Source organism: Lampris incognitus, chromosome 13 (assembly GCF_029633865.1).
Source record: "Lampris incognitus isolate fLamInc1 chromosome 13, fLamInc1.hap2, whole genome shotgun sequence".
Taxonomy (NCBI): Eukaryota; Metazoa; Chordata; class Actinopteri; order Lampriformes; family Lampridae; genus Lampris; species Lampris incognitus.
Window position 1 is genome coordinate 25395125 of NC_079223.1, and position 26611 is coordinate 25421735.

At 46.9% G+C, this 26611-nt stretch overlaps 1 protein-coding gene across 1 annotated transcript in view; it reads left to right on the top strand.

Annotated features, from left to right (window-relative positions):
- The window catches only part of neurl1ab (neuralized E3 ubiquitin protein ligase 1Ab), a 46007-nt gene that overhangs the window by 9355 nt on the left and 10041 nt on the right, over window positions 1-26611 (top strand). Inside the window, exon 4 of the mRNA XM_056292161.1 lies at window positions 22737-23480. Coding sequence (XP_056148136.1) covers window positions 22737-23480 — 744 coding nt within the window. The remainder of the gene's footprint in view (window positions 1-22736; window positions 23481-26611) is intronic.

Sequence of the window (26611 nt, forward strand, 5' to 3'; positions counted from 1 at the left end):
ACAGAATGCGTGCTTTTCTGACCCATAAGTAAAAATTCCATTTTAATGGTTAAGCAGTGGCCCATAAAGACTTTATCTGTTGTCCTCATCTGACTTAAATTTGTTGAAAGGATGTTGAAAGGATGTCACAAGGAGAGGTCTTGAGTGTTTCTACATCTCCGTTTTCCTGATGAATTATCCCAGTTTGCTAGAAAAGCCCCAGAATGCGTCCGGGTAGCATGGCGGTCTATTCTGTTGCCTACCAACACGGTGATCCCAGTTCAAATCCCTGTGTTACCTACGGCTTGGTCGGGTATCCCTACAGACACAATTGGCCGTGTTTGTGGGTGGGAAGCCAGATGTGGTTATGTGTCCTGGTCGCTGCACTAGCACCTCCTCTGGTCGGTCGAGGAGCGTGTTCGGGGGGGAGGGGGAACTGGTAATACTGTGATGCTCCCACGTGCTACATCTCCCTGGCGAAACTCCTCACTGTCAGGTGAAAAGAAGCGGCTGGCAACTCCACATGTATCGGAGGAGGCATGTGGTAGTCTGCAGCCCTCCCCGGATGGGCAGAGGAGGTGGAGCAGCAACCAGGACGGCTTGGAAGAGTGGGGTAATTGGATGGGTACAACTGGGGAGAAAAGGGGAGGAAAAAATTCAAAAAAAAAGAAAAAAAGACAAGCCCCAGAAATTAGGTCAAAACTTAACACGACATACCTTTGTTTCTATCTTCAGTTCCCAGAAACAAAACACGTTTGGGAATCATGGCCCATTCCCTCTCTACATTCCTATAAGTAATGGAAAATCACAGAGCGCTCCTTCCACATGTAGAGTTTATGGCTATTGTGGTAACAGAATGTGTTTGTTTATTGGGCAATCCTCGAGAAACCACACAGCATCCAGCATTTCATACAGGTATGATGGATTTCGTCCAAGGTAGATATGCACTGAAAATAGAAAGCATCTTTTGATGGATGTGAGGCACTCTGCTGGGAGTTTGTTTACTTGGGGTAGATGAGTCACTTAATCATTGACAGAGTGCTGGTGATCTGTGGGGCCTGGCGTCAGCTACCATCATCTACAACCTGTCCCTCCACAGTCATTTGGAGGAAAATCCAAAATGGCTGCCAGGTTGTCAAGAACTGTGTACCTCCCATGTGATTAAGAAGAGGCTGTTACCATCAATCATTTGCATGTGAATTGCATGGCTGGAGTATTCATTAGGCTTGTAAAGCATCACGATTGAGAAAACCATCTGTCGCACGTTGCTGATGTTAATTAATATGCTTGGAAGCCATGACTAACTTTGCTACAAGAGAGAATAACTTTGCTACAAGAAGAGAAAAGAGCCATCATAAAGATATTGCAATTTTCACTGAAGAACAGTTTAGATAGTAGACCTAGATTTATTAACTTGTTATTCCTAGTGCAGATTTATCACAGTTTATCATTTGATAATTATTTATTTCAAAGCATAATGCTCTCATCTGCTTTCATATTTAAAGTTATGAAAATGGTTTTAAACTTGTTTGGAGTTCAAGATGCCTTTGGCTCTTTTTTTTTTTTTTTTGCCAACAAATGGAGAGATCTTTGAAAATACTGTAGGATCTCTGCTGAACAAACATGTTCAACAACAGTGGTTTGGGCTTGATTGTGAAGTATTTTCCTACCTTTGTGTCTATTTCTGTCTGTGCTCCCACAGGCTGCATTCACACACAGCCATACACATACACAGACACATACACTCACATGCAAGACACAGAGACTACATTTATTGTTTCACTTGTCATCATAGATGCTATCTGGATTTATGCATGGTGTGGACCTGTAGATAGAAATGGTTTCCCGTCAGGGCAGATCAGATAGGAGTAATCTGGCATCACTAGCCAAAAAGGCATATAACTCAAAGCACGGTTAGGGTCAGCCTGGTTATTACATCTAAGGGGAATGCAGGTGAAAATGGCTCTGCAGTCATTTGAAAAGACCTCAAAACAGCCCAAAGTATGACATTTAAATAGCAATGCAAGAAAAATGTAGACTGTTTCAGATACCAAATATTTAACTTACTCACATTTACTTACACCTTATTGGCTGAATTGAAAGGTCAAACTGTTTTATACCAAAATGTATATTTTTGCATGAAATTATTCATATTGTTGAGTTTGATACATAGGGCTGTGTTCCCGTTGTATTGGCTCTTGGGTTTCATTATAAATGAGGGAGCAGAAACATTGCTCTGTTGCTCAATTTGATTAATGAAGACATTTATTGGTCTGAAGGCTCTAACTACTCTAAAGTAAACTATTCAATACAAATGCATCTAATTACTTGTCTGGTGGTTAAAACCATGTCTTCTAGATAAATGAACTGAAAATTCCGCATTGTAATAACAATGTGCAAAGTCAAGCTGTCAAAAGTATGTCTCAAGGCAAAGAGCAGACAGAGGAAGAATGGCATGAAAAGCATAAGGAGATGCTGAATGTCTCCATATTGTAAACATTTAGCAAAAATTATTTTGCCAGAATTAGCCTAAAAACATTGATCACTCCGTATGTCTGTCTCTCCCTGTCTCTCTCCTTTTCAATCACTGATCCACTCACCCTTTTTTCTTCCTTCCATAGTCGACTAACATTCTTCGTCTGGATCTGCTGATCACACTAATAAATCATCCCAAAGTGCATCCTGTTTTACGTGATTGGACATTTAGACCTGATTAAAGTTGCATTAAGCTTTTACAAGACTACAGACCCTGTTCCAAATTCCCCAATTTTGGGAAAATTACTGAAGCCTACAATATGTTTTGAGTAAGTTCAGATCAAGAAGTCCATTTAAAATTATCGCAGTGCCCTTTTTGGGTAAAAATCTTAAAGTTAGAGCTGATTGTGTGTATTTATGCATGCGTGCATATTTTCAGGAATATACTTCATACATTTTGTTTAGGAGTCTAAAATTATGACTTTCTACTTACCCGTAGCTCAAAGAAATTGTTTTTTCAGATGTATTCACAATCAGCTTTTTGTAACCATGATACCCTTTGCAGCATTATGTCAGTGCAGGGCAACGATTTCATTTCCCCAAAATTAAAGAATAAATCATTCTTATTGGAGTACATTTCAGAGAGGTTATGACATATATAGATGATTATATGCTGTGCATAATTTGCCATTTATGATATTATGGGAAAGCCCTATCTTCAGTTCATTACTCATTTGTGCCTTTGCTAAATCCCTGAAGTAAAGCAATTTGTGCACTCGGACCCATATCAGACAGATGGTCACAATAGGATGTGGGTACTGGTAAAGACTTAAATGTCAGAAGACATTTAAGTTTTTGGGCCTAACATATGCTGATATGCACACAGGGGGTGTTATGGTCTTTGAATTTGACATAGTAATGTTTCAAATGACTTCACTGCTTGGAATTTGTTTGATTTGCTGAACCAAAATAAATGCCGCTGGATGGACTGTTGTGCCTCAGCTGTGATTTAATCGGCCCAGATGGAATCAAACAGATTTGCAGAGAAATCAAAATAGAAATTATAATGGAGCCTGTCAGGTTTAGATCTAGGAGCTTGGGTGTACTGGGGGAAGCCTTCAGAGAGGAGACTAATCACTTTCAGATGGTCAGACTCTAATATCAATAGACTTGTGTGTGTGTGTGTATGTGTGTGTGCGTATGTGTGTGTACATGCGCGTGTGTGTGTGCCCATCCCTCCTTGATCCTCGACAAAGAAATGACACTGTAATTGGAGAAATGTGTTTGAGATCAGGTCGAAACACCAGGGACATCAGTCTACTTGTGCAGATGAAAATATTCAAGACTATTTTGATGTTACACCTTGGCTATGCATATACATTCCAGCATTAACTGATAAAATGGACACAAGGTGTAAAACTGCTTGTCACAAGAGCAGAAGTAATATATCACTGCAAACACAGGGACCCCTCAAAGAGCATTTTGTTTTCAAGATAACTGGTTTGAGAAGTGGGGGTGGGTGGGTGGTTGGGGCACTAAAATGGGGGGGGTCTTGGGGTCCTCCCCCAGGAAAGTTTGATTTGAATCCCATTTTCTGCATTTCTACAGATATTTAGGGACTACAGTAACCTGTCATTAAAAAAAAAACTGACAAGAGTCTATGTGACAGCTAAGCACGAGTTTTGAATATATCACCTAGCCCTTTATACAACACATATAATTCATTCATTCATCTTCAACCGCTTCTCCGGGGTAGGGTCGCGGTGGCAGCAAGCGAAGTAGGGCACTCCAGATGTCCCTCTCCCAAACAACGCCCTCCAGCTCCTCCTGGGGGATCCCAAGGCATTTCCAGGCCAGATTGGACATGTAGTCCCTCCAGCGAGTTCTGGGTCTACCCCGGGGTCTCCTCCCAGTTGGCCATGCCCGGTAAACCTCCAAAGGAAGGTGCCCAGGAGGTATCCTAATCAGATGCCCGAACCACCTCAACCGGCTCCTTTCGACGCAAAGGAGCGGCGGCTCTACTCCGAGCTCCTCACCCTATCTCTAAGGCTGAGCCCAGACACCCTACGCAGGAAACTCATTTCAGCCGCTTGTATCGGCGATCTCACCGTCTCGGTCACTACCCAAAGCTCATGACCATAGGTGAGGGTTGGAACGAAGATTGACTGGTAAATTGAGAGCTTTGCCTTCCGGTTCACCTCCCTCTTCACCATAACGGTCCGGTACAACGTTCGCATTACTGCTGATTCGGCACCAATCCGCCTGTCCATCACCCGCTCCATCCTACTCTCACTCGTGAACAAGACCCCGCGTTACTTGAATTCCTTCGATTGGGACAACAACTCATCCCAACACATATAACCTACAACAACACATTTAACCTACCTGCAACTCAGTGCTGCTTCTCCCTGCCTCACCCTCCCTGTCTTCCATAGTCTCTACCTCATCTCTGATATGAAAGCAGATGACACAAACAAGGTATTGTGGAGTTAGAAAACAACGAGACAGGAGACGCGAGAGTAGACGTAGTCGAGGTAGTTTACTAGCTCCAACTTAGCATGTCATACATTCGACAACGACACTGAACTGTGAACCGGAAGCGGAAGATCATTATCTGACCCCTCGCCTCTTCCCTTAAAGGTACACCGTCTTCTTAGGTGACTGTCTCTCGTTATATAGATGTGGGTCACCACAGTATAGAACAATGCCGATGGGAAAGCAGGTGATCATGTTGGTTATTAGTTTATTTTTAATTCAACCATGTTCACGTCTTATCATGTTCACGCCTTTCTCTCATTATCAACACCCAAAACCCCCTAACCCTTTAAACAGCACATATAACTTACCTGCAACTCGGTGCTGCTTCTCCCTGCCTCGCCCTCCCTGTCCTCCATAGGCACCTCCAGCTCATCTGATCTGATATGAAAGCAGAGTCGTTATCATACTGAGCCCGTGGTGTGCCAGTCTAAAACGTTAAAGTAAGGCATCAGCGAGAGAGGCGCTGCTTTTCATACATTGTTGGCAGATACTTCCTGCGTTTAAGGTGGACTCGTTTTCAAGTGACATGGGTTAATAGAAAAATCATGCTGTTTTACAAATACCTTAAATGTCGTAGCGTTGCAGGGTAGCTAGCTAGGCAGATGGAGGAAGAACGGCGAAGAGAGATGTTGCGGTTTGATAGCTCAACGGAGCCCAGATTTAGTCCCTTGCCGCAGCAACAGCTAACCCGAGGTTGAGGTGTCCCTGGTAAAAACAATTAAACAGGATGGCTAATCCGCTGGCTCTCTCTGGATTTGAACTCGCCACAGCACAGTCTGCCGTCCTCTCTCTCTCCTCAAGTCTCAATCATTCCCCGCGAAAAATATAACAATTTACACGCCCCCCTTTTTACCCGCCCCGAACAACTTCTTTGCACAATGATCCACTACGGTGGACACCTCCCTCAATAAAATCACTGACAAGCAACACACATAGCAAGAAATTATACCCAGCGTTACAACATTTCGTTTGTCAAATAGCTTTTCCCCCCTTAGGAAATAGGTGACGGGCTGGCGACTATTTCGCTCGCCAGCCAACGTTAGTAATAATAACAACGTTACCTAGCAAGAGTGTGTCGACGTTGGCCAGGTCAACATCTACAGGTATAAACAGAAAATATTGTCTCGCCACAATATTATTCTCCTGGGCTAAATTACTCAATAGCCTTCCAATCGACCAACTCACATTTCCTTTCTTTTCATCCACTCTCTAAAGAAATACATCAAATTTAACTGCTGCTGATCGGTGTTTCATGAACTGCCGCCAGTGAAAACTTTTCTAGTACGCATGCGGCTCCGGTGAAGTACCGGAAGTAAACAAGTCGCCATTACTGCGGCGGCATCGCCCTGCCGTTCACGCGCGTGTGAATGCAAAATGTCATATGAAGTATACAGTTTTCTGTTTTTACCCCTACTTTTTATGTAACATTACTCATGACGGCAATGTCTAGGAGTTCGGGAAGGACCTGTGCAGTTCTTAGCTGCTAAAACAGTAGAGGCAAACTTTAACTTTGGGTGGAAAAAAACTGAATACTGTCGCGGGACTGGGTTTAGATGTTCTTATATTAAGTAGTTGGAGGCTGGGAATTATGGTGCGACAACACAGTCTCTGGCGTTAATTAGCCGGGCTAGGCTACGGGTTTAGCAACCCACCTTGCACTGCTCCTGCAGTCTGCAGACGATGACGGACGCTGGCTAGCCTGGCTGGGATGGTCTCACTCTGCAGACACTCGCACTGTCACTGGCTGCACACTCTGATCTCTCTCAGGGGGCTGGTAATCACTCTTACTGGTTCTATTATGGTCGTCGCTGGTTAGTCACTGTCTAGCGTCAGCTCAGTCGAGGTGTAGGAGTCAGGAATGTTACGTCTGATCGCTAACACGTTATGCTAAGCTAAAACTGTGTGACAGTCTGTAAACCACTATAACAACTAACTCACGCTGTGCTGTGCAATGGATAACAATAGGCAGCACGCACGCATTCCTAAGTCTCTTCTCATTGGCTAACAGGGTCTCGCGTTACTTTAGTCAGACTGTCTGTCTGTCAGGGAGCTGTCCCGCAACACTACCCCCCCTTTAGATTGTTGAGTCCCTTCAACATAAAGATAAAATAACTCTGGGAACTAGAGTCGGAATTACACCCGGGACAAAACACCCGGCACACAACTAGGCCCGGAACTAAGGGTGTCAAAATAAACTGGTTGGGTGGTCACTATTAAAGTAGGACTCCTGTGACTAGCCTAGTAACCCCCTAAGTCAACTAGTCACGTCCGTCAAGATCAGTCTCGAACAGAGTCCCGGAGCCAGGCAGGCGGCCGGACTGGTCTGCCCCGTCTAGTGGTGGGGAGGGGCAGGGGCTCAGCAACGTCTGCTTCGGGTCCCTCTGGGTCAGGGGCGGAAGACTGCCCGCCTGGAACACGGGCTGCGGCCTCTCGGCGTCGAGTAGTGGTCGGCTCCCCTGGAGAACTGCTGGCAGCCAAGGGCGGAGACAAGGAGGGAGACACCTGGGCGCTCGTGGGGCTTTCATGGGGCTTTCGTGGGGCTTTCGTGGGGCTTTCATGGGGCTTTCGTGGGGCTTCCGTGGGGGGGCCCGATGTGTCATCTTCCTCATCGGGGAACACGTCTTCCAGACGTAGGTCGAGGTCGTCATCGCTCTCGAACCCCTGATCCTCCCCCAGTCCACCGATATCCTCCTGTCGCTCAATCTCTTTGTCGTCCGCTGCCTCTGTTTCCGGATCCTCGAGGTCTTCTCCTGGTGTACTCGGCAGGTTCTCTCCTGACGCCGGAATCTGCAGCAGTGCGTGCCGCCTCCGCTGAATCCAGATGGGTACTTCCTCGGCGAGGTAGGGCAACAGTCGGTCATGGTGGAGGACTCTCTCCTTCCTGCCCTCTTGGACACGGTACAGGACGTTTCCCATCTTCTCTGTTATGAGTGCCGGGCCTCTCCACCGTGGCTTCAACTTTGGCGATTGGCCCTTCTTTCGCGCGTCGTCCCTGACATACACCAGATCTCCGGGGTGGAATGTGCGTTGACGGGCCCGCAGATCGTGGTCTTTCTTGCTCCGGAGTTGAGATGTATGGAGACGCTCACGTGCCAGTTCGTGGATGTCTAGCATGTTGGCTTCCAGGTCAGCAACATATTCGGCTGGGGGACTACGATGGGCGTTGGCCTCCTGCACCCGTAGAGTGAGTCCTTGGGGCTGGTGGACTTCACGGCCAAGCATCATCCGGTTCGGCGTATACCCTGTAAGGGCATGGGGTGAGCTGCGGTATGCGCTGGCGAGGAGGTGGAGGTTCTTGTCCCACTCACGCTGGTTTTTCTCTACGTAGCAGCGGATCATTTGGAGAAGCGTCCGATTAAACCTCTCAACTTGGCCATTCGACGCAGGATGGTAAGGAGTCGTTCTGGTTTTGGCTATTTGGAGAAGCTCACAGAGGTCACGGAACAGGCTGCTTTCAAAGTTGCGTCCCTGATCTGTGTGGATTTCTAGGGGCGACCCGAACCGGGAGATGAACTCCTGTAGAAGCTTCGTCGCAGTCACTTCCGCGGTTTGTTCAGGGATAGCTGCGACCTCCACCCACCGGGTGAACTGGTCCACCATGACAAGGACGTACTTGTTCCCGGATGCCGAGATAGGGAACGGCCCGACGACATCTATGTGGACCCTGTCCATGGGAGCACCGGCCTGGAACAGTTGCATCTGAGCTCTGCCGACCCTCCCGGAAGACTTGCAGGCTTGGCACTGTGGGCACCGGCGGACAAATTGTTGGACGCTGTCCGCCAGTCCCACCCAGAAGAACTCCCGCTTGACTCGGTGGCACGTCTTTTCTCTTCCCAGGTGGCCTGACTGCGGAGGGCAGTGGCAAGAACGCAGGACTTCTTGTTGGAGGGCTGCTGGAACTATCAGGCGGTAGACAGGGACTTGGCCGGTTCCCTCATCCCAGCGGTAATAGAGAACGTCTCCACGGCGTTCCACATGGTCCCAGCACAACCAGAGCTTGCGCACGGCCGGACCCTCCAGGGCTACTTCATCTTGAGACGGTAGCTGGCCTCCATCCTTCCAGGCGTGAAGCTTCCTCAGCAAAGGGTCACTGCGCTGGTACTCTGCCAGCTCCTTCTCGGTATACTGGGGCAGCCAGTTAACAGTGGGTGGCGATGACTGGATCCCAGTGTTTGAGTTCTCGTCCACTGGTGGCTCGGCAGTGTCCACCGGGTTCTGGTCGGGTGTCGAAGGTCTTGACGCCGGATCCGTAGTCGCCGGGGTCCTCGTCGTCCTACGGATCGCCAGGGGGACCACGTCGTCGACATCCTCGTCGAACCTTGCCCATCTCTGGTGTTCACGTCGGCAGTACGGGCAGCCTTGGCAGGGCAGTGAGTCGGGGCTTTCTCCTGCCCGGTAGCAGTCACAAGTTGGCGCTGGCGCCCTTGAAAGTGCATCCGCGTTGCCATGCTTGACTCCTGCTCGATGCTCTATTTTGAAGTGGAACTGGCTAAGCTCCTCAATCCACCTTGCTAGCTGGCCTTCGGGACTTTTAAAGCGGAAGAGCCAGGTCAGGCTGTTGTGATCAGTTCTCAAGGTGAAGTGCCGTCCGAGCAGGTAGTGCCGGAACTGTCTGGCGAACCGGACTACGGCCAGCAACTCCCGGCGAGTTACGCAGTACCGTTGTTGGACTTTTTGGAGGTGGGCGCTGGCATAGGAGACAACCCTTTCCTCCCCCTCTTGGACCTGCGAGAGCACCGCGCCTATACAGGTGTTTGAGGCGTCAGTGTCGAGGATGAACTCGCCATCTTTGGTGGGGTAGGCTAGCACCGGAGTGGATGTGAGTCTCTTCTTCATCTCCTCGAACGCCTCCTGCTGGCGATCGGTCCAGTGGAACTCTGTTCCTTTACTCTGAAGCTCGTACAGCGGGTTGCAGATGAGAGAGAAGTTGCGGACGAAGCGTCGGTAGTAGTTGCACAGCCCAAGAAAGGCCTGGAGCTCCGTGATGTTGGAGGGTGGACTCCAGTCTTCCACTGCCTTCACCAGCTCGGGGTTGGGAGCGATCCCCTGTCCGCTCACTATGTGGCCCAGGAAAAGCACTTCGCTGCGCAGGAGATGACACTTTGAGGGCTTGAGCTTGAGCCCGCTGGCTTGGACCCGCTCAAGGACGATGGCCAGGTTCTTCAACCCATCTTCAACACTGCGGCCAATGACGATGACGTCATCTAGGTACACGAGGAGGCTCTTCCACTGCAACCCGCGCAGGACAACCTCCATGGCCCTCTGGAAGGTGCCTGGCGCGTTGCAGAGTCCGAAAGGCATTCGGGCGTACTCGTACAGGCCATAGCGAGTAATGAAGGCCGTCTTGCATCGGTCAGCAGGATGGACTCCAATTTGCCAGTATCCACTCTGCATGTCTAACGTGGAGAACACGGTTGCGTCGGGCGTACTCGTACAGGCCATAGCGACTAATGAAGGCCGTCTTGCATCGGTCAGCAGGATGGACTCCAATTTGCCAGTATCCACTCTGCATGTCTAACGTGGCGAACACGGTTGCGCCTTCCAGGGTGTCCAGACACTCTTCAATCCTTGGAAGCGGGTACGCGTCCTTCAGCGTCAGTTCATTGAGTCTTCGGTAGTCGATACACCATCGAACACCTCCATCTTTCTTCCTCACCCGGACCACAGGTGAAGCCCACTCAGACGTCGATGGCGTTATCACTCCAGCCTTCAGCATTTCCTGGAGGTGCTGTTCCTCCTCTTGCTGGAACCCCAGCGGTGTGCGGCGGGTTGCCTGGCGTACTGGGCGTCCCTCTCCGGTGTCGATGCGGTGCTGGACAGCATCAAAACAGCCCAGGTCGTCGTTTGCTGCTGCAAAGACCTCCTTGTGCTTGACCAGAAGCTGCAGTAGGGCTCTCTGCTGCCCCTCTTCGAGCTCCTTACTGGCGGCTGCATACAGGGATGACAGATGGTCTGGTAGATCCAAGGCTGTTGCGGACTCCAGCCGTCGCACTGACACTTGTTCCTTCTCCGCCGGGTTCGTGGGGTTCGGCTCTAGGGACGGGGTTTCCTCTGCCTCAACCAACACGCCCAAGCAAACACCTCTCCTTAGGGTCACTTCGCGGGGCGACAAGTTGCATAGTCGCACAGGGACTCTCTTGGCAACGTCGACTACTACACTGCCTGAAGAGACTCCTTCTGCAAGGCCAGTGGGCTCCAGGGCGGCAGAAATTCCTGGCTTTGGGCCTTCCACTAGACCCCAGACGTCGCGTTCGCTCTCCGCTGGTAAAGTCGAGGGGCACTCCAGCAGTACTCTGGAAACCGTGTACTCTCCTAGCGACCTACCTATGACGACAGTGCCGATCGGTTCTCCATCAACGTGTACTTGTCCTCCGACCGAAACTGTGACTCTGGCGGCTAGCATAAAGTCCAGACCTAGGAGAAAGGGGTCGCGGATGGGTGCGACGTAGACGTCCCAGTCCTTGGTCTTACGGCCCAAGCGGATGGTGACTCTATACTTCGGAGTCTCGGTCATTTCTTTCCCCTCCTCCGCGTTCCTCAGGACGGCAGTCCCCACACTTGGCTGACCAGCTAGCTCCAGCTGACGGAAGGTGTCTTCAGACATGACGGTCGCCTCCGCGCCGGTGTCCACAACGCACTTGAGTTCCAGTTTGTTGACCGTGATGGGCACTACCAGACTAGGACCATCTCCTGCTGCTCGGTTTATGCGGGGTGCTGGCTGGCTATCGGCCTTTTCCTTGACGTGAGGGCTCGGTGAGCGGGAGGTGCAGTCTCGTTTGAAGTGGCCCTGGCCTCCACACTGGTAACAGGAGCCTCTAGGGGTGGCGCCCGGACTCGGTGATTGGTAACGCCGCTGCCCATTAGTGCTGCTCGCCGGCCGCTCTAGAGTTCTGCCCCGTTCCTCCTTCTTCTGTTCGGCTGTGTCGGATGTCAGCTGCGGGGGGGCCGGTTTCCAGGAACGCCGCATTTCCTGCAGCAGCGCCGCTACCTCGGCTTTCAACTCCTTGATGTCAGCATTTAGGTCGGACTGCGTCGCGCCGGTGGCCGTCGATGTCGGGTTTGGCGCTCCCCCTTTACGCTCATCATCCCATGACACTCGGCGAATCCGCCCCTTAGCTTCGCTCTCCCTTCCAAGCGTTGCTCGATAGTCGTATTCTCGGGCTTCTTCCTTCTTGAGGGCGTCTGCCAGGGTCTTAGGTTCGGAGCCCAGGACTTCGTAGGCGATGTTTTGGTTGCGCAGGCCTCGCAGGAACGCCTCGGCCGCGAACTCCTCCTGCAGTCCGACGTCGACCCCTGGATAGGCTAGCGTAACCAGCTTCCGTACTTCCTCTCCAAATTCAGACAGGCTAGTCTCCTTCCCCTGCCGAACCTCGCTCAGTTTACGGCGGGCAGTACTTTCGGGTATTTCTCGTCCGAAACGGCGCCGTAGCTGCTCCACCAGCTTGTCGTAGTCCTCGCGGATAGGAGTCGGTTGCGCCATAACGAATGACATAGCGCCTTCTCGCAGTCGCAGGTAGAGCATGTCCAGGCAGACTTCCTTGCTCCAATTCCGCTTCCGGGCCATCCTCTCAAACGGGCCAATAAAGGAGTCCCAGTCGCCCTTCCCATCGTAGGTAGCTAGCAACTTCACTTCACTTTCGTGTCCTACTTCTCTCCTGTAGCTACTACTCCGGTCCCGACCGTTCCCTACCACTGGACTATTTGTTATGACGGATGGCGGCCCTCCGGTACCACCAGTAGGCGGCGCCGCGTCACCCCGGCTGGGCGTGCTCAGGAAATGGTGACTCCCTTCCGGAAATGCGTTCCGGGCTCTGGCGCTCCTACCACCCCGCTCCGCTGGAGTACTGGTGACAAGGGGTTTGGGATGGTGACTTCTGTTGCGGCCATCCGCTACTGGGCCGACATTCTCCATTCCCGGGGGCAAAACATATTCACGGGGTCTCACATCCGGTCCGTCTGGACGGGGGACCAGTGGAGTAGTTAACTCCATGTCCTGCACCTCCAATGTTGTAATGCTATGACTGGCTCCATGGCCACTATCAAAGCCCTCCTGATAGCCATTGAATGGCTGCGGGGAACTAGGGAGCGGGTGGAGTCCCGTGCTCAATTGCTGCACAGCGGGAGGTTGGGAATGTGGCACAACTCGCCCGACAAGTACCCCTTTAAGCATGCACTTCACCTCCTCCATTGATTGTTCCTGCTTTTCTTGGTTAAGGAGGGACCGCTCAAACATTTGGGCTAGACGACACATCTGCTTTTCCATTTCGCTTTCCACAGCGCTATCCTCTCCCCCCTCTACAGCACCGTGCTCCACGTGCTCGATCTCCTCAGTAGGTTCCAACATCATCTAGATCACATGCAACGATGGCCTTGATAAAGTGCTACTGCACGTAATTAGCCGGTTGCTAGTTAGCAAGGACGCTAACGTAAATAGCAATAGCACCGCTATTCTGTATGGAGACAGAATGCAATCCAATTTCACCACTTCTGAACACCACTTGTCGCGGGACTGGGTTTAGATGTTCTTATATTAAGTAGTTGGAGGCTGGGAAGTATGGTGCGACAACACAGTCTCTGGCGTTAATTAGCCGGGCTAGGCTACGGGTTTAGCAACCCACCTTGCACTGCTCCTGCAGTCTGCAGACGATGACGGACGCTGGCTAGCCTGGCTGGGATGGTCTCACTCTGCAGACACTCGCACTGTCACTGGCTGCACACTCTGATCTCTCTCAGGGGGCTGGTAATCACTCTTACTGGTTCTATTATGGTCGTCGCTGGTTAGTCACTGTCTAGCGTCAGCTCAGTCGAGGTGTAGGAGTCAGGAATGTTACGTCTGATCGCTAACACGTTATGCTAAGCTAACACTGTGTGACAGTCTGTAAACCACTATAACAGGGGTCAGGAACCTTTTTGACTGGGAGAGCCATAAAAGCCAAATATTTCTAAATATATTCCATTGAGAGCCATATAGTATTTTTAACGTATAATAAATTAAATATGTCTTACTTTTAATGCAACTTCTGGTGCTGCATGGTTTTGCTGATGGCCTTGTAGTCTGGTTCATACGTGGTGAGGTTGAGCTTCATGCAGGCGTTGAGGCTTCCATCAGTTAAACGTGAGCGTAGGTTGGTCTTAATGTTGCTCATATGCGAGAATGACTGCTCACATGCATATGTAGAGCCAAACATGGTCAATACGGCAATACTCACACGCTGCATTGTGTGGTATGTCACAGGAAGCTCGTTCCAAGTTTTAAGAATCAGCTGGTCTTCAGGTTGAAGATTTTTCATTTCTGTCCACTTGTGTTCCCTCGCCAGCTCTGCTCGCTGTCGCGCAAGACTTTCCAACTCTCCATTAAGTGACTTGAACTTACTCATCCACATGTCCGATGCCTTCAGGTCAGCAACTTCCAGCTCAAAGTCTCCGATAGAGACCCCGGGGATGCATGTCAGGTCGATTTTGTCCACTGCACACTCATGTGGATGAGTGATGAACTTGAAAAGACCAGCGCGCGCACGAAATTCTCCAAAACGTGCTTTGAATGACTGCAGGAGATTGGACGTAAAGCCAGCTAGCTGCTGGAGATCCAGATGTTGAGTGGAGTCACTTGCTAAGCATGCATCTCTAAATTGTTGCAGTCTTTCAAAGTGCAGAAGACGACCTGTTTCAATGTCCCTGAGAAAGACTTCCAGCTTGCTTTCAAATGCAAACACTGCTTGTTGAAGGGATGAGATTGTATTTCCAATACCTTGCATTTTCACATTGAGCTGGTTCAGATGGCCAGTTATGTCCACGAGACAGTGAAACTGCAGGAGCCAGTCAGTGTTGTCTAGCTCAGGATGCTTGACGCCTTTCATTTCAAGAAAAGTCCGGATTTCACTCAGGCAAGCTGCAAAACGGCTGAGCACCTTCCCCCTTGACAACCAACGCACGTTGCTGTGTAAAAGCAGACCGGGATAATGATTCCCAACTTCTTCTAACAGAGCTTTAAACTGCCGATCATTTAAAGCTCGGGCAACAATAAAGTTGACCACTCGAATGACCAGAGACATCACCTCACCAAGCTCCTGGCCACACGTCTGAGCGCAAAGCGCCTCCTGGTGCAGGATGCAATGAAAACTTAGGATGGCTCTCTTTTCATGTTCACGGAGAAGCGCTACAAATCCTTTGTTCTTCCCCAACATACAGGGTGCACCATCAGTACAGACAGAAATAAGTTTATCCATCGGTAGTTTTTTTTCTTTAGCAAACTCCATGAAAGACGTGAATAAATCCTCTCCTCTTGTTGTCCCTTTCATTGGCAAAACAGCCAAGCTTTCCTCACGCAGTGTGTCACCTGCAGCATACCTGGCAATGATACTGCACTGAGATAGATGGCTAACGTCTGTTGACTCATCTAACGCGAGAGAAAAGTATGTCCCGGCGTTTATGTCCTTAATTTGTGTTTCCTCGACTTGATTTGCCATCATGATGCTACGATCGTGCACAGTTCTTGCTGACAGGGGCATGTCTTTTATTCGTTTGATTATCTCGTCTTTATTTGGGAAGTCATCAAACAGTTCATTGGCCACATCAAGCATGAGTGTTTTGGCATACTCGCCATCTGTGAATGACTTTCCATTCCTTACTATTGCCAAAGCCCCCGCAAAGCTAGTGGAATTCCCGTCACCTTGCTTGGTCCACACACGTAGTTGCTGCTGACTCGTCTGCACTCTCCGCTGTAGCTCCTCGCATGCCCTTTTCCTGCTGTCCCCCGCTGGATATTTCCATGCAAATGAAGCATGGTGCGTATCGAAGTGCCGCTTTATATTTGACCGTTTCATCGATGCAATTTTATCATTGCATATTAGACATATCGCAGATCCTGCTCTCTCCACAAATGCAAATTCCTCTGTCCACGCAGCCTGGAATGCACGGTAATCATCGTCTTTTTTTCTTTTCGCCATCTTTTCCGTTACAAGGGTTGAAGCGGATAAACTAGTTGGCTATCTGATAAAATTAATTTCTTCACCTTTACAATGACCCGGACATGCTCGCGAGCCATTGGTTCCCGATCCGACCCACGGGTGACCCGTGACCCGTGAAATTTATCTTCAAAACGAATTTCTGTTTACTTTAAAATGACACAGTATTATTAAGAAATATCACAAGTATTTTAAAATCAGTTCCAAACTGATTTTTTTTTCAACTCAAAATTGTCTGGGAGCCATATGCCGTCACCGGAAGAGCCATATATGGCTCGCGAGCCATAGGTTCCCGACCGCTGCACTATAACAACTAACTCACGCTGTGCTGTGCAATGGATAACAATAGGCAGCACGCACGCATTCCTAAGTCTCTTCTCATTGGCTAACAGGGTCTCGCGTTACTTTAGTCAGACTGTCTGTCTGTCAGGGAGCTGTCCCGCAACACTACTAAAATTAATCCTTTATCACAGAAGGTGAATGAGTTCATGTGGACACAACGTTTAGCGGGAGAAACGTTTCATCACTCATCCACGGAGAGATTTGCTTACCTGGATTACTGAGCATGCATTAAGACACATTACTTTACATGGCCTTTACTTCATGAAGTGTCCCTGTTTGAGACCTTACTGTACGTATATATTCCCTGGGCGCGCAGAGGACCAATCATTCACCAGAAGTGGATAAAGATTATTAACAGAAAGATCTTTGTTCCCAAGAACAACAGCACGGTAGATTTTGGTTAACAGTAGTCAATCTATTCATCTCACAGTGACTAGCATGCCGCTGCCTAGCCTAACATGGTGAAACAATTAACGTTGGCTAAATTAAGACTGCTTAGCTAGCTAACGTAAGTGGGCCAATGAGACGTCCAGGAGCTGCGGTGGTTGTACCGAATAAATTAACCCATTCATTGTACTAATTGTGGCAATATTGTGAAATATAACTTCAGTTGCTCCAACCAGGGCAACCAAATGACAACAATGTAAACATCATTCGGTCGGCATCACAAACAGAACACGTACAATGGTGTCCGGCAGCCCCATGTGTAGTCCTGAGTGGTTTTTCGCTTTCTTTTTTTCAACCATGGAAAACTTGACTGTTATTTGGCAAGCAGTCAATAATTTCTACACTCTATGCCAAAGTTTGTCATCAGCTGAGCTAATTTAGAAAATCGTCGAACATTATTTCTTTACTCGTGGCCCCAAAATAGACTGGTTCTAGGCACACACTTTTTCAGTCCACACCATCCCTCTCAGGCCTTGGGTCACAGCATCTTTCACCTCGTGAAGTAGCGCTGCTGTATGACTGCAGCACTTCCCTCCGTGCAGACACAGTTAACACCTACAACTTTGCTATTCTTCCTCTGCAGAGTTAATTCAACATTATGAGAGTTATTAATAGACTGTGAGTATTGGACAGGTCCTTTTCGAATTATGTGTTCATCATCTGGTAGAGTGTGCAATATTTGGCCAACCCATCCAGAGCTCAGGTAATTTTGACCCCCTATGAGTGACCTGTAGTTGGCATTTTAATTAAATAATGTCCCTGTAAAACAACATGAATTTGTATTTTTAAAATTTTACTAATGTAACTGGTCTGTAATGATTGAATACAACTCTTGATTGATTATGCCAGCTAGCTAGTACAGCAGTATATTGCACAGCACTTCATCACTTGAAATGTGGCGGATGGTCAGGCGGTCCATTTTTTCTCCATCTATTCTCTGTTTCTGACTATTGTTGTAACCAATGTCTAACTAATATGTAAAATTTAAATAATGTTAAGATCACCATCCATGTAAGGTACCTTCATCAGTAATTGGGGACCACTGCCATCAGTAACTGGGGGCCACTTGTTTTGCTCATTCAGTGAGCAATTTTTCAAGTGTGCATAAAATGTTCTATAGAACTACATAGGCAGGCTGTCTGTGTCCGCTACTTGTCCGTGGCGATTTTTTTGGACTGTAGCAGGGCCTTACAATCAGCAGCTCAATTTACATTTTCAGCCAGATAAAGATGGCCAGCCAAACAGTACTGTTGTAAGCAATTTGTTTGCGGTTAGAAAAAAAGTAATAAAGATTTTGAAAGTGTTTGTGTGTGTGTGTGTGGGGGGGGGGCAAAAACGGGATTTAGAAATTATGTTCCAGTGCAGAGAACTCATAACTAAACATTTTTTATATGGGTGGCACCGTGGCCCAGTGGTTAGCGCTGTTGCCTCACAGCAAGAAGGTCCTGGGTTCGAACCACAGGCCATCCCAGGTCCTTTCTGTGTGGAGTTTGCATGTTCTCCCCATGTCTGAGTGGGTTTCCTCCGGGTGCTCCGGTTTCTTCCCACTATCAAAAACACATGCATGTTAGGGTTAATACTCCTGCCTGTGCCCCTGACCAAGGCACTGGAAAGAAGAACTGGAGTTGGTCCCCAGGTGCTGCAGCTGCCCACTACTCCTATACAATAGGATGGGTTAAATGCAAAGAACAAATTCATTGTAAGAATACAGTTTGTTGTAAGAATACAATGAGAAAATAACGTGGCTTTCTTTTTCTTCTTCTTTCTTAATCAAGTTCAGGAAAGGCTTAAAAATGACCTTGAAGACATTGTACCCTTGTGGCATCCCCAAAGTGCCGAGCATGCCATTCCCCGCTGCCATTTGCTCTGTCCCTTTTTTCCCCACCATGGCGATCCAAAACTCAGAAACATCTGGCACCGAGCCAAAGACTCTGGCTTGGTTTCTCAAAAGCGCCACATATGTGGCTCCTGTTGCATTTGGCATCTCAGATACTCAGAAGTTCATTCAAATTCATGGACTTCCTCTGCATATCAGTGTCGTAGTAGCACCCCTCCTGGTTCAACATCGAGATGTACATCCCCGTACCACTATCTTCACTGGGATATCACTCCTTAAAAGCTCATCAATTTGGATTCTCCCTGGAGCCCTTTCTGTTTTTCCCCTTGATAAGCAAAAGCCCCTCTGTCTCCTTTTTGGGACAGATAGAACCCCCCTCCCCAATCAACCAATCCACCCCCCTTCCCCAACCTCCTTTCTCATGACAGATGACTTCACTCACTCTGGACAGAGCTTTGGATAGGCCCCCTAGGCATGCATACTTAGGGCAAATCCCTCAACAGCCTCACACATACACACACACAAACAGGCACTCATATACGCAGGCGTGTACACAACGGGTAGAGCTGACCTTGTGTAGAGGTTGCAGCTACACTGAAATCCCCCAAAAGTCTCCTAATCCTGTTCCAGCGGCCAAGGCATAAACTGAACCCTCCCTGGCTATTCAGCTCCATTGTGTCTATTCAATTCCACTGTTGTCCAAGACTAAAAAAGGCATAGGAAACTTGAAAAATCCCCTAAAAAAAAAAGTCTGAATGATCCAGATTAAATTCCCCTTTGTAAGGTGAACATTAATACACCAAAATATTCCTCCGTGATCCAGCTAAAGATAGTCCAAAGTGAAGTTTGAAGGCACTGAAACTGGATTTCATCTACGATGTTTAGAGCAGGGTAAGGTTGTTTGTTTTGGCACAGCAATACTGACAAAGCCCTCACAATCATGCGTTAAACATATTTGCAGGATTCGTTTGCAGAGTGAAACAAGATGCCTCTTTCTTTTTTTCAACTCTGTCCTTGACAATAACCGCTACTACAGGTTAACATTCCAGCAACTGGTTTAACAAGACTGAATTAAGACTCTCTGGCTGTCTTGGTTTCACCTTCCACGAGGATGTTCAGTAAGTTTGGCAAAAGTGTTGCATTTTCCCCTCCAAATGTATTTCGCAGGTGTTTTTAACCTTCTCTCTGGCTAGAAATGGTTCCCTAGTGTTGAACAAGGGGGGCGAACGAGTCCTTTGTTTGCTTTGATTTTTCTCACAGCTGACATGTTAGTAAAGAGTCTGAGCTATAGGAGGTCAGCCACTGACCATTTAAAACAGTGCCAGTCTCATTTAAATGGTACTTTATACCAAAGACTGAGCTGCTGGAGCTGCTATAAGACACAAAGACTGTTTGATTTTTGCAAGGACAATTTGGGCCACATACATCCATATTGTTTTCTCTCATGGCTGAACGAGTGATTATAATTTTCTCTTGCTATTCAGTTCAAGGACTTTTAACATTACATTTTCAAAGTAGGATATAATCACCATTATGTTTAATACACCCTGTTTTAAAACTGCTGGGGCACTGCCAAATGAAGCAGTAAAAAGGCGGATTCAAAGAAACAGGTCACATTGAATGTCCATGAATACAAGGCTTACTCTTCTGGCACAATAGCGTCAAGTGATCTGCAGAGGACAAAAGATGCAAGCCTGCACCTGTCTGTGTTTGACTGACATGCAAATGAGTGAGCCAGTGAGACATGGGGCACCATGTCTGAGAGGAACTATCTCTAAACCTACAGCTACCCCAGCAGAATCACTCTTACTGTCAGCTATGCTTATACCCTGAATCAGTACAAAATGGACTGTCCGTCGGTGTGTGCAGTCTGCTTTGGAATAATGACAAACAAGAGTTAGAAATTATTTGGGTGTTTTGTTAGCGGTGGTCTATTTGCAGGAGAAGGCTTAAAGAAATGGGTGTAGCTATGTAGCATGTGATTTGTACATTACTCCTCTGCATGCAAACATATCCTGAATACATGTGCTCACACACACACACACACACACACACACACACACACACACACACACACACACACACACACACACACACACACACACACACACACACACACACACACACACACACAGAATACAGAAAGTAAACAAACTATATTCTATTTTACAGTTCAGTATCATGACAATGCTTTGATTTCAGGATTTGGGGATATTTAATCATAACATACCTTGCAAGCAGAGCCATATTTGTTGCAAGTATTCATTTGCAGTATTTCTCCACTGGAGTTATATTTACAAGGGCAATGAATAGAAGTCACCTTTCATTATCAATTATTCTCTGATTGCTTTCTGGCAATAGAAACTGTGATTTGCATTAGGGTGTTGTGATAAGAATACAAATGATGTCTTGGGTCAATAATTGTCAACTGACTTTGGCTTTAAGATGATAAGGAGGCTAATAATAATGGCCTTATGGTTTGTTGTGGACGTTCTTGTATTAGGAAGTAGTTAAGGTCAAGTATTTTATCAGTGACTGGCTGGAGATGTGCTGTCTTTGTGTGATAAAGAAGAGACAGTGAGGCTTTTTGCCCTTTCTTTCTCTGCTAACTGTCCACACCTCCCTCTCATAATTGTATTTATCCATCATTCTCCCATTCTCTTTCACACTCTCCCTCCATCTATTACCCAGAGAGAAGGCCATTGGGTGAGGGCAATGCCAATCTAGCAATCATGTTAGCCATCCTCACCCCCTACCCACACCACTCTCCACTACCACCACCACACACACACACACACACACACACACACACACACACACACACACACACACACACACACACACACAGTTCTCAAATGTCCAATCAGGCTAATTTTAGCCCATGTTCTGAGAGACGGGTTAAATTTGGCAGCCTTTCCCAAAGTGAGCTATGATGCAGAACCATTTGTACTTGCCATGTGCTTGAATAGACTTTTTTTTCATAAATGAACCTATTGTTTAGCTTCTCTTTCACAGATAGGAAAATTAGCATGAGGAAGGTTATTTTCGAAAGTGCTAACACACACTGAGAAAAAACATTTTTAAAATGCTTATTCTTTTCATTTTCCATTTTTAGCACTTGGGTAGAGTTGAAAATGGCATTGGGTTGGGGTAGAGTACTGAAATAGTAGTAGAAATGTAGTAGAAATTGATGGTACTCAGTTTAGTATTTTGAAACCTGATTATTATTCTTGCACTTTGGTTCATGACAAAGAGTGATGGTATGCTGGCTTCATTAGAATATGACCTTTTACAAGAAATCCAAACTCGGGATTTAATAGCTCATAAAAAATTGCCTTGCATTTTATGCTCCGGGTCCTTAATTACAATAGCATTCCATGAAGACTACAAGGTGCAGATAAGAATGTGTGGCACATTATCACAGAGAACCATGCTATGCTAAGTTAGTCCCTAATTGGAGTGGTATCCTGTACAGTCCAAGGGCTTGTGTGTGGTACAGCTGTAATGGGTTTGATTCTGGCACTGGGTACAACTGGAGTGCTTTGTGCACAGCTGAGCTTTATGGTCTTTGCAGTGGCTAATGCTGAACTGCTGATTTCTGCAATGTTACATAAAGCTATTATGTCTCTTTTATTGTGATGCAGCCATTGGCCTCTAGCAATGTCCCCACTTAAAGTCATGTGTTTCCAGACACATTAACATGGCTGCATTTGTTTGGATCTTGATTTTTTTTTTATCACAAAGTGAATGTAGCATATTCCCGAGAATGTATTAAAAATAAGGGTAGCCTATAATTTTGATTATATGTGACTTTCTAGTGTGATGCATAGTCACTTCTCGGTATAAAATATGGATGTAAAAGAAAAACCCAGTAGATTGCCTGTGAATGCATATGAATACATGAGTAGTTTCTTACCAATAACCTTTATTTATGTTGTATTTATATAATGTTTGTGTTACTTTTAATGTGGCTAGTGTGAATTGCTCAGCAAATTAGATTAATTATATGTGTATTTTTACTCACTGATTCTGTGACATCTTGTGCCACTGGGATTTGAAACTGTTGACGGTGTACGATGTGTTCAGCTTTTCCTTTCATAATACAGCAAACAAGGGATTATGTAATATTTCTGTGTCTTCGTGTTCCTTCCCAGACAGTGAGATGGTCCCTCTGGACTGCCTGTGTCCTCGTTCTTTTACCACCTCCCACCGAGCCTCCATTCAGCGAAACGGCGATGACCCTCGCCTTTCCATCAGCCTCTGTGACCTTAGCCTCCAGCAGCAGCAGCTGCAGCAGCAGCAGAATGGACTGCAGGAGGAAGATGATGAGGAAGATGATCGGTTACAGTCTCTGAGCTCCAGCACCTTCTCCTGCCACGTACCCCAAAACTCTCAAAACTTCCAGCAATGCTCCCTGCTGCCCGCCCTGTTGGACACTGATCTGCACTTCCACTCGGTGCACGGTGTTCACGTCACGACGCTGGATGAGCAGACCGTGGCGCGGCTGGAGCAGCGTAGTGAGGAGAGGACCCTGGTGTTTATCAGCCGCCCGCTGCGCTGCTCAGAGACAGTCTTTGTGAAGGTGGCCAAGGAAGGTGCCTCACGGTTCGGGTCCCTCTCCTATGGCGTGACATCGTGCGACCCAGCAACCCTGAGACCTAGTGACCTACCCTGCAATCCGGAGTCCCTGGTCGATCGCAAGGAATTCTGGGCGGTGTGTCGGGTGGCAGCGCCACTACAGTGTGGGGACATCTTGGGCTTTGCCGTGAACGCGGAAGGGGAGATGACAGTGAGTCACAATGGCGTCAGTGCAGGGATGCGGCTGTGCGTGGATAACTCCAGACCCCTCTGGATGTTCTATGGTCTACATGGCTCCATCACACAACTCAGGATCTTAGGTAAGTTCACTTAAGTTGCTTTCCAAAAAATGGACCAAAAGAAAGAATTTAAAAAAAACATTGCGCCAAAAACATTATTAAAGCTGAAATCCATGATTTCCCTGATCTGTCCCTCACTCTGGCCGCGAGAACTACGAACAAGGAGTACCAGCCATTGTCAGTTGGGTGCCTTCAGCTCAGCAATAATAATTCCCACCACTGTAAAAACAACATCATCGGATTAAAGCTAACACAGGCAATCTAATGTATTACAAACTACATCAAGCTATATGGAAACACTATTCTATTAATATTGGTTGTAAAATTGGTAGAAAAACTGTCCACATCTTCATTACGCTTGAGTAGGAATGTGTTTGCCACGACACGAGTGTTAGTCCTGCCTGGTCAAAAATTTCCCCAGTGGTATATGGAGAGTCTCCAACCATAGTTAAGATGCCACTTGGTACGATGTAACCTACCTTTATGTTCCATACGGATAAAATAACTATTAATGGAAAACACTCCCAGATTTCAGCTTTAGCATGGGTAAAACGTCACGTTTTCAAAGTTTTCCCAAGTTTTTGCAAGATTTCTTTTTGAAAGATGTGTTGGTAGTAGTAGTGCTGAAGTATTTATTTTCTTGTAGATTCTAGATATCTCAGTTGTTGTAACTTTTTCCAGTCAGAGGTAAATGGTGCTGGTTATGATCCGTGAATGACCCATGGAGGCTGGATTCCAGCTTAGCCGAGTCATAAAATAGTTTCCCTTTTCCATGGTTTCTGTGCTGCGCTCAGAGCTTTTATCAACTCATATACATCTCTACCGGCATTCACATTCCCTACCCACAGTTTGCATATGACTATTTGCATTATACCTTCAGTTCAAAATGACTTTTGTCCACTCAATTATCATTTGATTGGCAGAAATGTCATGCTATTTTACTATAAGATCATTTGAAGTTATCAGTTCAGGAACTAGGGTGCTGTAGTTGTGTGATTCAGGACCGTCAACATTAAAATTACCAGAAAAAAATGACATCTCAAAGGCTATGTAGCATCCGACAGGAAGAAAAACATCTCAGGAACTGTTGGATGTGGAAAACTGATGACAAGCAACGGTGCTGGCAGTGGTTTCAAGTCATTCTTCAGTACCCACGTTTTCCAGATTTCGGCTGTTTTTGATACAAAAGTATGTAGTCATACTTGTTGTATTGTTGCACATCAGTAAAAAGTACGAATTGCTTCTCCATAGTAGGCATGTTGTGATGATAAGGTTAAGGTAAAAACATTTTTTTTAACAAAACAGCAAAAAAAAAACAACCCTAAGATTAAAACAAATTATTGTGTTAGATGAAATTGCACTTTTTTGGGGGGGGGTTTACCCCTTTTTCTCACAATTGTACTTGGCCAATTACCCCACTCTTACGAGTTGTCCTGGTCGCTGCTCCACCTCTTCTGCCGATCCGGGGAGGGCTGCAGACTACCACATGCCTCCTCCATTACATGTGGAGTCACCAGCGGCTTTGACCAGGACACATACTCACATCCGGCTTCCCACCCACAGACACGGCCAATTGTGTCTGTAGGGATGCCCGACCAAGCTGGAAGCAACAAAGGGATGTGAACGGCAATCCCCATGCTGGTAGGCAACGGAATAGACCACCATGCCACCTGGATGTCCGAAACTGCACATTTAATAATGTCAAAGAGGAGACCTTTTAGACACCTGTAAATCAACCGGTGCATGAGAGAAGAGCATTGGTCAACAAGGTAGAACAAAAAACTCCGGCACACTGTCCTCTATACTTGCAGTCAGAGATCTTTAATAACTAATAACAATGTTTCGAAAGTAATAGTAATAGTAGTAGAACATCGTTTCGGTACACAGACCTTCATCAGGTTATTTTACCAAACTAAAGGAGAAACCATCTTAAATAGGTTGGTGACATCACTCATTGACTCATTAGAAAGTCAAGTCAAGTCAACTTTATTTGTATAGCCCAATATCACAAATTACAAATTTGCCTCAAGGGGCTTTATAACAATGCAACTTCCTGTCTTTAGACCAACGCATTGGATAAGGAAAAACTCCCTAAAAACACCTCCCTAGAAACTCACCTGGGGGGGGGGGGCGTCTGGGTAGGTTAGCAGTCTATTCTGTTGTCTACCAACACGGGGGTCGCTGGTTCGAGCAAGCCAGAGGTAATATGGAGACATATTACCTCTGGCTTGCTCGGGTGTCCCTACAGACACAATATATTTTTTTAGGGAGTTGTTCCTTATCCAATGAAAGGGTCTAAGGACAAGATGTTGTGTTGCTGTTAAGCCCACTGAGGCAAATTCGTAATTTGTGATATTGGGCTATGCAAATAAAATTGACTTGACTTGAAAATTGGCCGTGTCTGCAGGTGGGAAGCCGGATGTGGGTATGTGTCCTGGTCACTGCACTAGCGCCTCCTCTGGTCGAGCGGGGCGTCTGTCCCACGCGCTACGCCCCCTGGTGAAACCCCTCACTGTCGGGTGAAAAGAAGCGGCTGGCGACTCCACATGTATTGGAGGAGGCATGTGGTAGTCTGCAGCCCTTCCAGATACGCGGAGGGGGTGGAGCAGTGACCGAGACAGCTCAGAAGAGTAGAATAATTGGTCGGATACAATTGGGGAGAAAATCCAAAAAAAATAAAATTTGTGTATTTATCTCAGGGTTCAAAACAAAATTTGTCTCAAAAAGACCACAAAACAAATTGGCGTAATTAGGCCCCAATTTTATTTATCTGCATTTAATAATATTAAAGTACATTTTTCCCCAAAGGAAAGTTCCACCTTTTAAAGCCCTAACTCAACTAAAGGCTCATTTTCCTGTTTGCTTTTACCATTTGTGGCATCAGAAAATGTGAAACATTGGGCCTGGATAAACAGATTGTAACAATTTCTGTTTGGATGTGAAATGGGGAATGTCAAAAATAAATAAATACGCTAAAATGCAAAACCGGGATCACTGACACCACCAAGTTTCTTTTGAGCAACCGCATCAACATAGTGTAGATTTTATAACTGAGATTGGAGTCAATATGAACCTTTCCATTAGGACATCCAAAGGCCACACACAGCAAGTAAAGAAGTAAATAAGCAAATGACACTGTGATTAATTTCGTG